We start from the raw sequence: 17,760 nt of genomic DNA, 5'->3' as shown, positions 1-17,760 counted from the left end.
TATGTTTATTATACAGATAAAACTTTAACTTAATTTAAATAATCTACATTGTTAATACTTAAACATGTGAGGACACGGCTCGAGCGCTCTGTTCACGGATTGTTCCTGCCTCCTGCTATATATTTGCTGGGGTTGGCACAACACTGGATGGATAGATGGATAAAATAATTAAACACATACTACAAAGATATTTCAATGTTCCTTAAAAGTTTTGAAGAATTGGCATTCTAAGCTTACAGATGGCTTAGCGTCTATTACAGAGCTGATTGTGTGATGATTGGGTATTTGGAGAAAGAAAAGTAAGGACAGGAATTAGGGGTTAGTATGTTTGAAATAGACAGAACTGCTACAATAAATTATTTCATCGAAAGTCACGCATGACACAGCAAACATCTTGCATGAGACATGAACAATCACTGTGCCACCATGTTCCCATGTTTAATAACATGCTTTAACTCCTATCATCATGAAAATGATATCACATATACATCTCAGTATTTTAATTATTCAGAGAGCTGTAATATCATGAATGTAATGGACTATGTGTCCTGTCGGAGGAAGAGAAAGCCCGGAAGCATGTAGTGATTCACACATAGAGAGCACATAGAAGATCAAATACAAAACAAAGCATTTAACGTGCTATTTTATGGGATATGAGAAACTAGTAAATTAAACGATTTTAAAATGAAGTGGATAATGTTCTACTTTAATGACAAAATAAACCAAGTGATTAAAGTGGAAGTTTCGAGATTAAAGTTGAGCTTTTTTCCTACTGTGTGCCTTTTTTTTTTTGTTCTGTACCCTAATAAGCTTTCATATGATACTCAAACAGTGGGCAACGACTCACCTTTTCACAGTGACTTTGATATCTGACAACTTCTTTTTTTATTTCGGGCACCGTGTGACTTTGTGAACTTGAGCTTTCGAGTTTCTCAGACACGCTGTGTCACGCAATCAACTTTCTTTTGCTGTTTATACTACTGTTTAAACCAGGGGTGCCCACACTTTTTCGGCTTGAGAGTTACTTTAAAAATGACCAGGTCGAAATGATCTACCTACATTAAAAATCCTATATAATATCTCTATCTATCTATAGCTATCTCTCTAAACATATATATATATATATATACATACTGCTCAAAAGAATTAATGGAACACTTTTTAATCAGAGTATAGCATAAAGTCAATGAAACTTATGGGATATTAATCTGGTCAGTTAAGTAGCACAGGGGGTTGTTAATCAGTTTCAGCTGCTGTGGTGTTAATGAAATTAACAACAGATGCACTAGAGGGGCAACAATGAGATGACCCCCAAAACAGGAATGGTTTAACAGGTGGAGGCCACTGACATTTTTCCCTCCTCATCTTTTCTGACTGGTTCTTCACTAGTTTTGCATTTGGCTACAGTCAGTGTCACTACTGGTAGCATGAGGCGATACCTGGACCCTACAGAGGTTGCACAGGTAGTCCAACTTCTCCAGGATGGCACATCAATACGTGTCATTGCCAGAAGGTTTGCTGTGTCTCCCTGCACAGTCTCAAGGGCATGGAGGAGATTCTAGGAGACAAGCAGTTACTCTAGGAGAGCTGGAGAGGGCCATAGAAGGTCCATAACCCATCAGCAGGACCAGTATCTGCTCCTGTGGGCAAGAAGGAACAGGATGAGCACTGCCAGAGCCCTACAAAACGACTTCCAGCAGGCCACTGGTGTGAATGTCTCTGACCAAACAACCAGAAAGATGTCATGAGGGTGACCCAAGGGCCCCATGTCCTCTAATGGGCCCTGAGCTCACTGCCCAGCAGCATGCAGCTCGATTGGCATTCGCCATAGAATACCAGAATTGGAAAATGCACCACTGGTGCCCTGTGCTTTTTACAGATGAGAGCAGGTTCACCCTGAGCACGTGACAGAAGTGAAAGGGTCTGGAGAAGCCATGGAGAACATTATGCTGCCTGTAACATCATTCAGCATGAGCAGTTTGGTGGTGGGTTAATGATTGTCTGGGGAGGCATATCCATGGAGGGTCACACAGACCGCTACAGGCTTGACAAAGGCACCTTGGCTGCCATTAGGTATCAGGATGAAATCCTTGGACCCATTGTCAGACCCTATGCTGGTACAGTGGCTCCTGGTGCACGACAATTCCTGGCCTCATGTAGTCAGACTATGCAGGCAGTTCCTGGAGGATGAAGGAATTGATACCACTGACTGGCCACCACACTTTCCTGACCTAAATCCAATAGAACACCTCTGGGACATTATGTTTTGGTCCATCCAATGCCACCAGGTTGCACCTCAGACTGTCCAGGAGCTCAGTGATGCCCTGGTCCACATCTGGGAGGAGATCCCCACAACACCATCTGTCATCTCATTAGAAGCATGCACCGATGTTGTCAGGCATGTATACAAGAACACAGGGGCCATACAAAGTGCTGCATAATTTTGAGTTGCTGCAATTAAATTTTGGCAAAATGGACTAGCCTGCCACATAATTTTTCACTCTGATTTTTGGGGCGTCTTTGAATTCAGGGCTCTGTAAGTTGATCATTTTCATTTCCATCAAACAATGTGGCATCCTTTCGTTCCTAACACATTACCCAGTCTATATCAGTATAGATATCCAGGAGGATTTCTTTTTCCCATTGAGATCTGATGTGTTTTCAAAGTGTTCCTTTAATTTTTTTGAGCAGTTTATATAAAGAGATATAGATAGATAGATATATATATATCTCTAGATATATATATATATATATCTCTAGATATAGATATATATATATCTAGATATATATATATATATATATATATATATATATATATATATATATATATATATATATATATATATATATATATATATATATATAGATATATATATATAGATAGAGAGAGAGAGAGAGAGAGAGAATACTTTGTACATAAAATATATGTTGTTGTACCTTGCTTTTGAATTCAGTAAAAAATGACAGCTGTCTGATTAACTGCGATTTTAGTTCCTTCTCCTTTCTCTTTTTCAGATCGCTTTTCAGAAGGAAGTCAGTTTTGTAGTTTTTATCAACAGTTCAAAAGTACCTTTCCACATTTTCCTTCTTTGGATTAGCAATGATAGATTGACAGATCAGACAAACGCACTTCGATTTTGACATTGTAAGAAAAAAAATCCTCTTCCAATTCCACATCCAGCCCATACCCTCCCCAAACACCGTTATACATGAGGCCCCAGGTGTGTGCTTTATGACGTCAAAATGTGACTGGCTTAACCAAGTGATGCATCAAGTATATTTATAGGAAAACACTTATGGTAAGTATGATTTAAAAAAGTTAAAGTACGTTGCTTACATACACAGAAAAGGCAGGTAAAATTCAACTTGAGCCTGTTTTTTTTTTACAGATACAATAGATTTAAGAAATTGTACCATTTTTACCAATAATTTAAGTCACTATTATTTAAATATCTATATTACAATGCAGATGAGCAAAAATGCTTATGCACATTTTTGGCATAGACTTCGGTTGGACGGATGATTGGAGCAACTTGGTTGTCTTTTTTTTGGCGCATCCATAGCTATAATGCAAGGATACTGCAGAAGCATAGGTAGGTGGATGGATAGATAGATAATGTCAGTCTCATACTATTGCAACTTACTGAATGCAAAATAATAGATTTAAAAAGGTCAGCCAATTAAAAAGGACATCAATTAAAGGCAAAAATTATATGCTGATTATGAAATGTTTTTAACAAAGAGGTGCCCTGGACAGAACTTGAGAACCACAGGTCTAGAGATTTGCCAATATTGTATATAATAGTTTAGGGATCAAAAACAAAATAAAATAAAAATAAATAAACATACAACATTACCTTTAAATAATCATTCTGAGTTTCGTCAACAACAACTGTTGTTGTGGGCCATGTCAGTTTTCCTGGAACAATCTGTAAATTTATCATTATCAGAGATTTCTGAAATTGACCCAATGCATCAGAAAATCTAGTCAGCAAATGGGAAGAGAATATAGAAAATAAAAGTTAACTTTAATGTATCATGATCAAAGACAATCAGTATGATTGAAAGCTGGTAAATGTATAGTACTCTTAAGAAGACTTGGTCATTGAAGGCAATTATCTACAGAGCTAGTTTTCTGAAAAGTGTTTATTTGCTTGTGGAAACACTATATAATATTAGAATAAACACAGACATTGAAACAAGAAGTAGCAAGCAATTCTGGGCACTTAGTTTCTTTGCAATCCAATAATTTGCGAGTAAAATATAGTATACTGGTTATTATTATTATTCTGTATATGAATATAAACACATTAAACCTATGCAAGAAAAAAGTATTAAAGAAGCACAACATACACACACCTGTTCTGTGTGAAGTACACCATACCAATGCCATAGTAGGCAATGCATTGTAGACGGCGTTCTTTGGGAAACTTAGTCTTTATTTTGTTAAACTGAATTTCAGCCTCAGCCAGTTCCTTCAAAAAAAAAATAAATAAATAAATAAAAAATTTTACATTAAAAGAAATGCCAGGAAGAGAAAATTCATTTTCCTTCAGAGAACTGTTTATCCTAAAAAATGTGGGTTAAGAATACATTCCCTTTATTTTCTTACTTGTTCTTCCTACAGTACTCTTCCTCTCCTCCAACATCCCACAGCTGTATATGCTACATTAATTCAACCGGACCTGAATGGGTAAGTGTCACCTGGAGTTGGTAGGGTTAGTTTATCCAGAGTCTTAAAGACTGAAGAAATAGAGCAACAGAGATTCTGAAGAGATAGGCTTAATGTATGGTTAGATTTTAGGACAATCTTATTATAAGCACTTATTCATTTGCATCCTAATTAATGTACAAGATTACTGTGTCCTACTTTGGTATAAATACTTTTCTTCCATTAACATTACATTACCCCTCCTTGAACCGTCACCTTATCGTGGTGGAGGGGTTTGCGTGTCCCAATGATCCTAGGAGCTATGTTGTCTGGGGCTTTATGCCTCTGGTAGGGCCACCCAAGGCAAACTGGTCCTAGGTGAGGGATGAGACAAAGAGCAGTTCAACAAACCTCCAATGATGAACAAAAACTCTAGACAACGTTTTCCCTTGCCTGGACGTGGGTCACCGGGGCCCCCCTCTGCAGCCAGGCCTGGAGGTGGAGCTCGTGGCCAGGCCTGCACCCATGGGGCTCGGCCAGGCACAGCCCGAAGAGGTAACGTGGGTCCTACTTCTCATGGGCTCACCACCTATGGGAGGGGCCAAGGAGGTCAGGTGCAGTGTTAGTTGGGTGGTGACCGAAGGCGGGGACCTTGGCGGACTGATCCTTGGCTACAGAAACTGGCTCTTGGGACGTGAAATGTCATCTCTCTGAAGGGGAAGGAGCCTGAGCTAGTGTGCGAGGTCGAGAGGTTCCGGCTAGAAATAGTCGGACTCACCTCGACGCACAGCTTGGACTCTGGAACCAATCTCCTTGAGAGGGGATGGACTCTCTACCACTCTGGAGTTGCCCCCGGTGAGAGGTGCCGAGCAGGTGTGGGCATACTTATTGCCTCCCAACTTGGAGTCTGTGCATTGGGGTTTACCCCGTTGGACAAGAGGGTTGCCTCCCTCCACATTTGGGTGGTGGGATGGGTGAGTTGGTTGGCAAAGGGCCCTGACTGTTGTTTGTGCGTATGCGCCGAACAGCAGTTAGGAGTATCCACCCTTTTTGGAGTCTCTGGAGGGGGTGCTAGAGGGTGTACTTTCTGGGGACTCCCTCGTTCTGCTGGGAGACTTCAATGCTCACATTGGCAATGACAGTGAGACCTGGAAGGGCGTGATTGTGAGGAATGGACCCCCCAATCTGAAACCAAGCGGTGTTTTGTTTTTGGACTTCTGTGCTTGTCACAGATTGTCCATAATGAACACCATGTTCAAGCATAAGGGTGTTCATATGTGCACTTGGCAACAGGACATCCTAGGCCTCAGTTCGATGATCGACTTTGTGGTCGTGTCATTGGACTTGCGGCCATATGTCTTGGACACTCGGGTGAAAAGAGGGGCGGAGCTGTCTACTGATCACCACCTGGTGGTGAGTTGGCTTCGATGGTGGGGGAAGATGCTGGTCAGGCCTGGTAGGCCCAAACGTGTTGTGAGGGTCTGCTGGGAACGGCTGGCAGAGTCCCCTGTCAGAAGTAGCTTCAACTCCCACCTTTGGCAGAACTTTGACCACGTCCCGAGTGAGGTGGGGGACATTGAGTCCGAATGGGCCATGTTCTGTGCCTCTATTGTTGAGGTGGCTGACCGGAGCTGTGGCCGTAAGGTGGTCTGCGCCTGTCATGGCGGCAATCCCCGAACCCGTTGGTGGACACCAGCGGTGAGGGATGCGGTCAAGCTGAAGAAGGAGTCCTATAGGACATTTTTGTCCTGTGGGTCTCTGGAGGCAGTTGATAGGTACCAAACGGCAGGCCAAACAGAATGCAACTTCGGTGGTTGCTGAGGCAAAAACTCAGGCATGGGAGGAGTTTAGAGAGGCCATGGAGAACGACTTATGGACGGCTTTGAGGAGATTCTGGTCCACGGTCCGGCGTCTCAGGAGGGGGAAGCGGTGCAGTGTCAACACCGTATATGTTGGGGACGGTGCGCAGCCGACCTCAACTCGGGACGTTGTGGGTCGGTGGGGGAGTACTTCGAAGTCCTCCTCAATCCCACTAACATGCCTTCCAATGAGGAAGCAGGGCCTGGCTCCCCCATCTCTGGGACTGAGGTCACCAAGGTGGTCAAAAAACTCCTTGGTGGCAGGGTCCCGGGGGTGGATGAGATACGCCCGGAGTTCCTCAAGGCTCTGGATGTTGTAGGACCATCTTGGTTGACATGTCTCTGCAACATCGGATGGACATCGGGGACAGTGCCTCTGGATTGGCAGACCGGGTGGTGGTCCCCCTCTTTAACAAGGGGGACCAGAGAGTGTGTTCCAACTACAGAGGGATCATGCTCCTCAGCCTCCCTGGAAAAGTCTATTTGGGGGTTCTGGAGAGGAGGGTCCGTCGGTGAGTCGAACCTCGGATTCAGGAGGAACAGTGTGGTTTTCGTCCTGGTCGCGGAACAGTGGACCAGCTCTACACCCTTAGCAGAATCCTGGAGGGTGCATGGGAGTTTGCCCAACCAGTCTACATGTGTTTTGTGGGCTTGGAAAAGGCGTTCAACCATGTCCCTCGGGGAATCCTGTGGAGGGTGCTCCGGGAGTATGGGGTACCAGACCCCCTGATAAGAGCTGTTCGGCCCCTGTACAACCGGTGTCAGAGCTTGGTCTGCATTGCCGGCAGTAAGTCGAGCCCGTTTCCAGTGAGAGTTGGACTCCGCCAGTGCTGCCCTTTGTCACCGATTCTGTTCATAACTTTTATGAATGGCTGAGTGTGAAGCGGCTGGAATGGGAATCAGCACCTCCAAATCCGAGACCATAGTCCTCAACCGGAAAAGAGGGGAGTGCCCTCTCAGGGTTGGTAGTGAGATCCTGCCCCAAGTGGAGGAATTCAAGTATCTCTGGGTCTTGTTCACGAGTGAGGGTAGAATGGACCGTGAGATCGACAGACGGATCGGTGCGGCATCCATAGTGATGCAGGCTCTGTATCGGTCTGTCGTGGTGAAAAAAGAGCTGAGCCGTAAGGCAAAGCTCTCAAGTTACCAGTCGATCTACGTTCCTAACCTCACCTCATGGTCATGAGCTATGGGTAGTGACCGAAAGGAAAAGATCGCGAATACAAGTGGCTGAAATGAGTTTCCTCCGCAGGGTGTCTGGGCTTTCCCTTAAAGATAGAGTGAGAAGCTCAGTCATCCGGGAGGGGCTCAGAGTAGAGCCGCTACTCCTCTGCATCGAGAGGAGTCAGACGAGGTGGCTTCCTGGACGCCTCCCTGGTGAGGTGTTCCAGGCACGTCCAACCAGGAGGCGGCCCCGGGGAAGACCCAGGACACGCTGGAGGGACTATGTCTCTTGGCTGGCCTGGGAACGCCTTGGGATTCTCTCGGAAGAGCTGGAACAAGTGGCCGGGGAGAGGGAAGTCTGGGCCTCTATGCTTAAGCTGCTGCCCCCGCGAACCGACCCCGGATAAGCGGAAGAGGATCGATGGATAACATTACATTAACCAATACAACAATTTCACAATTGCACTGTTTAACTGAGCTACATACTGCCATGATGTACTCCTTTCTATGCTGTATAGTCCTTTCTTACTCACATTAAGAGCCACACTCACCACATACATCAAGAATGTGGCAGAGTGATGTACATACCTTAAGTTTTCTTAAAGATGCTAATAAGCCTTTATTTGAATGTTATGTTGTGTATAACAATTCCAAAATTGAAATTCTGAATTACACTAAAGATACAAAACCATAAGTGAATAAAACAGGGGAAGGTGTTATTTGGGCATAGTCCAGAAATAACACAGACAGCTCAGATGGCAGTTGCCTATACCTGGCAATGTTCATAACAAATTCTATGAATTTGTAAATAGGTGATGATAGGTTTATAATGGTAAGGATCTATCACGAAGCCAGAAGCCATCCAATGTTGCCCCCAACCCTGCCAGACCAGACTTCTATAGCTGTCAGCATTCTCCATTGAAGAACTGAATGACAACTGAATGTTTCATTGGCTTCTCTCCAGCCTAGATATATAGATTTTAGGGAAAGTACATTTTAAAGAAAGTTAAATACATGTATAACTTTTTGTACCATGTTGCTCTCCACTGATTAATTCGCCATGGTTACTAAAGGGGTATGTATAAGTCTGTTCTGCATTAATAAAGAAAGCCCCATGCATAAAGTCCTACTGTCTGCCACACTACTTGTTAGCTTATTCCATGTGTCCATGGTTCTCTGCGTAAAGAAAAACTTCCTAATGTTTGTGCAAAACAAGTTTCCAACTGTGTCCCTGTGTTCTTGATTAACTCATTTTAAAATCAGAGTTTCGAACCACTGTACTAATTCCTTACATATTTTTAAACATTCAATCAAGTCTCCTCTTAATCTTCTTTTGCTCAAACTGAAAAGGCTCTGTTCTTTTAACTTTTCCTTAAATCATCCCCTATAGCTCTGGAATGGATTTATTTTACTCTTTTCTGGACTTTTTTTCAGTGTTGTTCTGTCATTTTTGTAGCCTGGAGACCCAAAAACTGTGCATAAATAGTACTACAGGTGAGGCCTCACCAGAGCGTTAAGGTCTGAGCATGACCTTCTTGGACATGCACTCTACACAATGGCCTATACAACCCAATATTCTGTTACCGTTCTTACTGAATACTAAATACTCTCCGGCAGTTGGTAGTGTCCATTTCACACCAGGACTCCTAAATCCCTCTCATAAGGTGTGTACTTTTGATTTTCATACCATCTACTGTATATTCACACTGAACATTTTTACTTCCTATGTGTAATACTGCTACATTTACACACATTAAATTTCATCTGCCATAAATCTGTCCAAGCCTGCATGCTATCCAAGTCTCTCTATAATAATTCAATGGATTCTAGATTATGTGGTAATTCAACTATTACCATTTGCTAAATTAACCAGCTTTCCAAATCATTGATATACATTAAAAACAGCAGCGGCTCTACCACTTAACCCTGTGGAATACCACACTTAAAATCAGCCAATTCTGATAGGGTTTCTCATCCCATAACCCTTCGTTTCCTGAGTCTGAGCCAATTTTGTACCCATTTACAAACACCTAGAACTCGCATCTTTTTACTTTGATGCCCAAAATTTCAGGTGGCACCTCATCAAATTAGAGGGCCCAAGTTGCCTCTAAAGCTTCCATATTGTAATCTTTTTAGTTAGCCAATAAAAGGTGTCATTTGGCTTGACTTCTCATGAAAGTCAAGATAAATAATATATGTTTTCATACCACTTTCATTATATCCTTTTGTTGTGTCCTCATAGAATTCCAGCATGTTGGTAAAACATAACCTCACTCTTCTGAACCAATGTTGACTAGTTCAGTAAAATTCCTGTTCTTGCCATGTGTTGCTCAATCTTTCCCTTAATAGCTCCTTCCAATAATTTACCCGTGATGCACATTAAGCTCACTAACCTAGAGCTACTTGGATATGCCCTATCACCTATTTTATATAATGGGATATCATCTGCCATTTTCTAGGCCTTTGGAATTTCCCCAGTGCACATTAACGTCCTAAAAATATGCATCAAGTGTTTATATATGTACTTGCTCACCTCCTTAAGAACTCTAAGATAATATTATTTGGTCCTGGTGATACTCTAAGCAGCAGTTCTCCCTCTACAACTTCCAAATAACCTCCTTAGAAGTCCTTTTTTACTGCCGGGGGTTATCTAATTTCTCACATTTGAAGGCCTTTAGAGAAATGGAAGTTTGAAGTATCTACTTTATCACTGTATTTTTTAAATTCCCCTTTAGGTCCTGTCCAAACAGACATCTGAACTGAACATTTTTTCCTGCCTTCTGTAGCATTAAGTGAACATGGATTAAATGCTGAGCATTTTACTGCTCATTGCAGCAAACCAGACCAGTCACACAGGCTTTCACCACTTGCGTTTGGTCAGAAGCGAGTTTGGATGGCATAAAAAAGTTGCATACAGCGTTTTCTTGAGGTCAATTTCTGTCAAAATCCCAATGAGCATGAAGAAAATGTATGTATTGTTTTTACATGTTGTTCAATTAATATTTAAGGTGACAAGTTGCCTCTCTTCAGGGCTAACACGGACTTGCATATTGGTTGACCGACGTGTAATAGGGTGTTGTACCAGGTTTTCTTTTTTGCATTTCTTCATATAGTACATACACTGTGCATTCAGAGGGTGAAATCAATAGTCAGTAGTGATGTCTTCTCTACCTAAGTCACAGTATCAGGAGGATTTTTAAAACAGGGAGGTCTAATCAAGCCAACTGATCCAAATTTTGTGAATCCAAAGAAGGATAAACTTCAAACCCGACAGTATAAAAGCACTCTGGACTGCCTGATAATTGCCTCCCACAAGAAAACACACAAAACTACAATCTGGGCTGTAGGTTGGTATTTACAGTGGGTACGGAAAGTATTCAGACCCCCTTCAATTTTTCACTCTTTGTAATATTGCAGCCATTTGCTAAAATCATTTAAATTAATTTTTTTCCTCATTAATGTACACACAGCACCCCATATTGACAGACAAAAAAAGAATTTTTGAAATTGTTGCAGATTTATTAAAAAAGAAAAACTGAAGTATCACATGGTCTTAAGTATTCAGACCCTTTGCTCAGTATTTAGTAGAAGGACCCTTTTGAGCTAATACAGCCATGAGTCTTCTTGGGAAAGATGCAACAAATTTTTCACACCTGGATTTGGGGATCCTCTGCCATTCCTCCTTGCAGATCCTCTCCAGTTCTGTCAGGTTGGATGGTAAACGTTGGTGGACAGCCATTTTTAGGTCTCTCCAGAGATGCTCAATTGGGTTTGTCAGGGCTCTGGTTGGGCCACTCAAGGACATTCACAGAGTTGTCCTGAAACCACTCGTTTGATATCTTGGCTGTGTGCTTAGGGTCGTTGTCCTGCTGAAAGATGAACCGTTGCCCAAGTCTGAGGTCAAGAGTGCTCTGAAGCAGGTTTTCATCCAGGATGTCTCAGTGCATTGCTGCAGTCATCTTTCCCTTTATCCTGACTAGTCTCCCAGTTCCTGCTGCTGAAAAACATCCCCACAGCATGATGCTGCCACCACCATGCTTCACTGTAGGGATGGTATTGGCCTGGTGATGAGCGGTGCCTGGATTCCTCCAAACGTGACACCTGGCATTCACACCAAAAAGTTCAATCTCTGTTTCATCAGACCAGAGAATTTTGTTTCTCATCGTCCGAGAGTCCTTCAGGTGCCTTTTGGCAAACTCCAGGCGGGCTGCCATGTGCCTTTCACTAAGGAGTGGCTTTTCACTAAGGAGTGGCTTCCATCTGGCCACTCTACCATACAGGCCTGACTGGTGGATTGCTGCAGAGATGGTTGTCCTTCTGGAAGGTTCTCCTCTCTCCACAGAGGACCTCTGGAGCTTGGTCACCTCGCTGACTAAGGCCCTTCTCCCCCGTTTGCTCAGTTTAGATGGCCGGCCAACTCTAGGAAGAGTCCTGGTGGTTTTAAACTTCTTCCACTTACAGATGATGGAGGCCACTGTGCTCATTGGGACCATCAAAGCAGCAGAAATTTTTCTTTAACTTTCCCCAGATTTGTGCCTCGAGACAATCCTGTCTCAGAGGACCTTATATAGATAGGTGTGTGCCTTTCCAAATCATGTCCAATCAACTGAATTTACCACAGGTGGACTCCAATTAACTGCAGAAACATCAAGAAACTGGATGCACCCGAGCTCAATTTTGAGCTTCATGGCAAAGGCTGTGAATACTTATGTCCATGTGATTTCTCAGTTTTTTAATTTTTTAAAAATTTGCAAAAATCTCAAGTAACCTTTTTTCACTCATTGTCATTATGGGGTGTTGTGTGTAGAATTATGAGGAAAAAAAATTAATTTAATCCATTTTGGAATAAGGCTGTAACATAAAATGTGGAAAAAGTGATGCGCTGTGAATAGTTTCCGGATGCATTGTACATTGGAAATCTTACACAATCTGTCCAATTGGGTACTTGAAACAGTACAGGTCACCTTTATACAATACAACAAAATAAGTTCAAGATAGTACAAATACAGAATAAAACAATTCCATTACTAAGTAGCAAATTGCTGGATATTTAATGTACGTTATTATACTCAGTGGTGGCTCTAAGGCTAGGGGTTTGTATTGGCAATCGGAAGGTTGCTGGTTTGAATCCTGTAAAACGCCAAAGGTGTTAACCTGCAGTTGCGCCATCCTGGGTATGACGTTAATCTGCATTCAGCTGAAACATGGGGGTTGGTGGCAGAATTGGCACTCCAGCCACCATAAAAAACCTCACATTGGTTCTATTCCATCTGAACTAGTGTGGTGCTGAGGTGTCACCAGTTACATGGCTGCAGTCAGGTCCTTCTCTGGGAACCGGAGTTGGTTTGTATTGTGGTGGGTGCAGCAATGCACTGTATCAGTGCATGCTCCTAACCTCCTATTATACTGAAGAGACGGACTTCAGACACTAGCATATCTACAGCCTAACCGCAGTTTGGAAAACTGGCCCATGCCGAGTAGTGTTGCGAAGAATTTCATCAGTACTGTTTTAGTGTTGGATATAAACTGACTCAATTTATTAAGTAACAGTGTCAGTTGTACACACCATTTGCTGGAATGTCTAACATAATACATTTTAATAGTATAAGACAAACACCTCGAAATGGGTGTGTCAAGAATAATTTCACTTGAGTGAGTGTGTCCGTAGTGACAGCATAAGTACATTTTAAGGCAACTACCTTCTATTGAATTCATTTCTCTTAGATGAGGTTTCTGCATTTAGATTTAAGCACTACATAAACAATCCATGATTTATGGTGGAGAGGGACAATTAGTGATTTAATAGATGTGATACGGTATCATCTGTTTACACAAACGAAGTTAACAAAAGGCATTGGGGACTTTTCAATATATATTTTCATATGTTTCTAAGCATAGCTTTAATTTTTCAACTTTTCTAAAACAATTACCCAGAAAAGAAATTAAAGAGATATTAAGAATCCATAAAAGTATTATACTAATAGTGAATGAGCAGTACTATTATTTAATTCACACATGAAAGAAATACAGCACTATAAATGAGTTATTTATCCTTTATTGCTTTTTAATTACAACTTCCATAAAAACTTTCATACATGCACTACAAATACTATTTCATTTTTACTCAGTTCTCTACATTGCACTACAGTTGTGATCCTATATATATTAATTTAAAAAAAAATTGATTACCTCAGGTTGCCCAATTTCTCTCAGAGCTGTTGCATATCCATATATCAGTACAATATGATCAACTGGAGAAAAATTCACATCCTGCAACAGTAAAGTGTAGGATTTTGCTTAATATTGTTTACATTAATACAAAAATGCAACTTACAAAAAAAGTGATATGCATAAATATTTTTATATGGAAAGGGTATTGCAAACCACCAGCTATTCTTTCTTATTTGTAGCAAACCACCTGCTTATAGCAATTACTCATACACAGGTTTTGTTATAGCAAACTCGGGCAGCATAATTATCTCAAGCCTTAAGATAACTAGAATACACTTGAACTATTTTTATTCAGTTCTCAAGCATTTAATGTACACTCACCAGCCACTTTATTAGGTGCAACTTGGAGGTACTGTGTTGAACCCCTTTGTGCCTTTGGAACTGACATTATTTTTTGTGGCATAGTCTCATCAAAGTTCTGGAAACCACCTTCAGGGATTCTGGTCCCTATTGACAAAACAGCATCAAGCAATTGCTGCAGATTTGTTAGGTGCATATCCATGATGTGAATCTTCCATTCCACCCCATCCCAAAGGTGCTCTATCGATTTGAGATTAGGGGCCTCATGTATAAATGGTGCATACAGATTTCTGAATGCTCATATCGAGATGTATAAAAACCTAAATTTGGCATAATACTATGCAAATTTTAGCGGCAGCCTCAACTTGGGCGTATACACATTCCTGCTAGGTTTTGTAAACTGGCAGCACCCAGTGTCAAAGCAGTGCTACTGTTTCAGTGTTATCACTTTCTTTTTTTTTAAGATTTGCATCCATGATGCAGGCTTTTATCTAATTCACGGATATCAATTGAATATCATAAATGTAAGGCACTTGACTGCAATCAAGCTGTAACAATATAATGGTGCATAGAATGTTGGTTTCTCTATCATTTTTTTGATTTGATCCATGATGCAGGCTTTATCAAATGCACTGAAATTAATTGTATATCATTTTTAAATTTAAGGCACTTGGTTGTAATCAATCTGTAACAATATAATGATGCACAGAATGGCCAAACTATACCAACTATCAAGGCTGCTGTAGCATTGTTAGAAGACATCACAAATGAAAGAATTAGACAAGAGCACATATTTAGAGTTAATACCGATTTCTTGTCCCATGATGATGATTGGCTTCTAAGTTGATTTCCAAGAGCTATTTTCTTGGAGCTATGTGCTTAACTGGAGCTGGCTTTACAAAGGCAGACTTTGATGTGCTCTACAGGTAGCCCCCCCGAGTTACGGACATGCGACAAGGACAGAGCCGCAGCTGCTCCTTCATCTGTCTGGGGAACACGATACAGGCTCCTCAGTAACTGCCGCTCCATCATCTACAGCCTGGGGACGCTGCAAATGGTGGCTGGAGGAGGGTGGTTTTGCTGCATATGCAGTGTAGAGTCCCTCAGGTGGCTCTGGTTGATAAATGGGGCGGTGGGTGAGCGGCAAATGCTCGTGTGCAAGACGGAGGCTTGATGGGGCAGAGGGGGGCGTTTCACTGCCTGCCCACCACACAGCCTTGCAGTGTCCCTCTAACAGCTGCCCCGTTCGTTCTCGGTGGGCGGCTGGTGATGCTGCAAGCGGTGACCCAGTTGTGGCTGAACGGAGGCCATTTTGAGTGAATGGGGCGGCGGGTGTCAGCATTAGTGTGCCACGGGTGGCTACCTGTTGAGTGGGGACGGTGGTGGGCAATTCACTACCTGCCTTTGGCTGCACCCTGTTCGCTCTCAGTGGACTGGCGGTGCAGGCAGCATACTGTATGCAAGTGGAGGTGACTGTGCGGTGAACCACCCCTTGCTGCCCCCATTCATTCTCAATAGCAAGCCTGCTTGTACTGTTACGTACATAGCAGGAAGTTGTCTCTCGTCAGTACACCAGACGTACAGACGAGGGGTGCCTTTCTGCTGTGATAGCGTGTACAGTGCTGTGCAGAAGAGCTCATCTTAACCTTTTATCTTCACCTTACAACAATGTCTCTGAAATACAAATCTGATGCAAGTGCTGGCAATACAGTAAAGAAGAGAAAAACCATCACCATGGAAAATAAGGTAGCAATAATAAAAAGGTCAGAGAGAGATTAAACTCCATCATTCTTTGGCAGACCACTTGGTTACAGTCGGTCAACAATAGCATTTATTAAAATAATGTAATTGTTCTGCTGCGGTGGGTTGGCATCCTGCCCAGGATTGGTTCCTGCCTTGTGCCCTGTGTTGGCTGGGATTGGCTCCAGCAGACCCCTGTGACCCTGTGTTCGGATTCAGTGGGTTGGAAAATGGATGGATGGATGTAATTGTTCTGACTTACATAAGAACAAACCTACAGTCCCTATCTTGTACATAACCCGGGGACTGCTTGTACTTGTTTTAACCACAGGAGCTTTTCAGCATGAACTGGTTGACTAATTGGGTATTTCTCAGTCTTCTCTGAGTTATGCCATGTCAGCTGTATGGGATGGTATTATCCACTTTTCATCCAGATATACAAGGTTTCCTTACACTGTGGTGGAACAGGCAAACATAAAAGCACAATTCATAGCAACGTCCGGTTTTCCAAACGTAATCAGAGCGGTCGACTACACGAACGTTACTATAAAGACACCTCCAGAGAATGGATTTTTTTTTTTATCTAAATCTAAAGTATTCCCACTCTATTAATGTGCAAATTATCAGTGATGCTAAAATGTGTCTTATTAATGTTGAGGTGAGATGGCTCTGCTCAAATCATGATTCATTCATTCTGAAAAATAGTAGTGTTAGAAACAAACTTGAAGATGGTGTTATGTGTGATGGCTGGCTTCTCAGTAAGGTAATTAAATAAATTTAATATTACTCCTTTGGTCAAAATTACAAAGTTATCTGTATGATATAACCATATAGCACATTTATATGGTGACAGCAGGTATTCGCTGAAGACGAGATGTCTCAACCCGCTTGCCGACCCACTGACTGAAGAGGAGCTATGTTATACTGATCTCACTCTCCAGCTCGAGCTGTGATAAAATGCCAGTTGCAAGTGTCTCGCCAATAACTGCAGCAGCTCGCTGCTTAAACTGTGTGACTCCCGGAACTTCATTACCTCCTCCAGTGCTGTTGACACTCAATACAGTGGGCTGCGACTCACCTTATCACATAGATGAATGATATCTAACCAATTTTATTTCGGGCACTCTGTTGTTCTGAACTTGAACTTTTGCGTGCCTTCACCACGCTGTGCCACTCCAATTTCCTTTTGTCGCTTATACCACTGCTTAAACCACCAAATTGAATTGGAGGCATGGAAAATGTACAATGGACAGACCTCAATTTCGTATTCACTAAAATTATTCTTCTTAATTGAGTGTTTTTTCCATTGTCTTTTAACAAAACACTGAATGGAAGGGGCTAGTCATATTGATTTGCATATTCAAATAGGTGAAATTCTGGGAGGAGTTTGGGTGGGGCTGTAGGCTCATGCATGTGCATTAAAATTCATGATGATTGGGATTTTTACAGGCAAAGTAGTAGAACTTTGCTTATGCAGTTTTATGCATCTGAATTTTTGTGTGTGTTTGCACATTTATAGTTTATCGACACACCATGTTTTAATGTGAATTCTATGCAAGACATTATACAGGAGGCCCCTGCCGACTGTGGAGGCCATTTAAATACAGTGAACTCATTGTCATGTTCAAGAAACAAGTCTGAGATGATCCGAGGTTTGTGACATGGTGCATTATCCTGTTGGAAGTAGCCATTAGAAGATGGGTGTACTGCAGTCATAAAGGGATGGACACGGTCAGCAACAATACTCGGGGAGACTGTGACATTTAAACAATGCTCAGCTGGCACTGTTTGATAAAGTGTGCCAAAAAAATATTC

General features: G+C 42.1%; 1 protein-coding gene across 1 annotated transcript in view; it reads right to left on the bottom strand.

Annotated features, from left to right (window-relative positions):
• ttc3 (tetratricopeptide repeat domain 3) overlaps positions 1–17,760 on the bottom strand; it is a 219,742-nt gene that overhangs the window by 70,176 nt on the left and 131,806 nt on the right. The window contains exons 19-21 of the mRNA XM_039744454.1: positions 13,864–13,944; positions 4,360–4,475; positions 3,858–3,984 (exon numbers count right to left, since the gene is read on the bottom strand). Of these exons, the coding sequence (XP_039600388.1) occupies positions 3,858–3,984; positions 4,360–4,475; positions 13,864–13,944 (324 nt within the window). The remainder of the gene's footprint in view (positions 1–3,857; positions 3,985–4,359; positions 4,476–13,863; positions 13,945–17,760) is intronic.

The sequence above is a fragment of the Polypterus senegalus genome, chromosome 2 (assembly GCF_016835505.1).
Source record: "Polypterus senegalus isolate Bchr_013 chromosome 2, ASM1683550v1, whole genome shotgun sequence".
Classification (NCBI taxonomy): domain Eukaryota; kingdom Metazoa; phylum Chordata; class Cladistia; order Polypteriformes; family Polypteridae; genus Polypterus; species Polypterus senegalus.
Note: the sequence above shows the minus strand (reverse complement) of the source record. Positions and strands in the feature narration are given on the sequence as shown.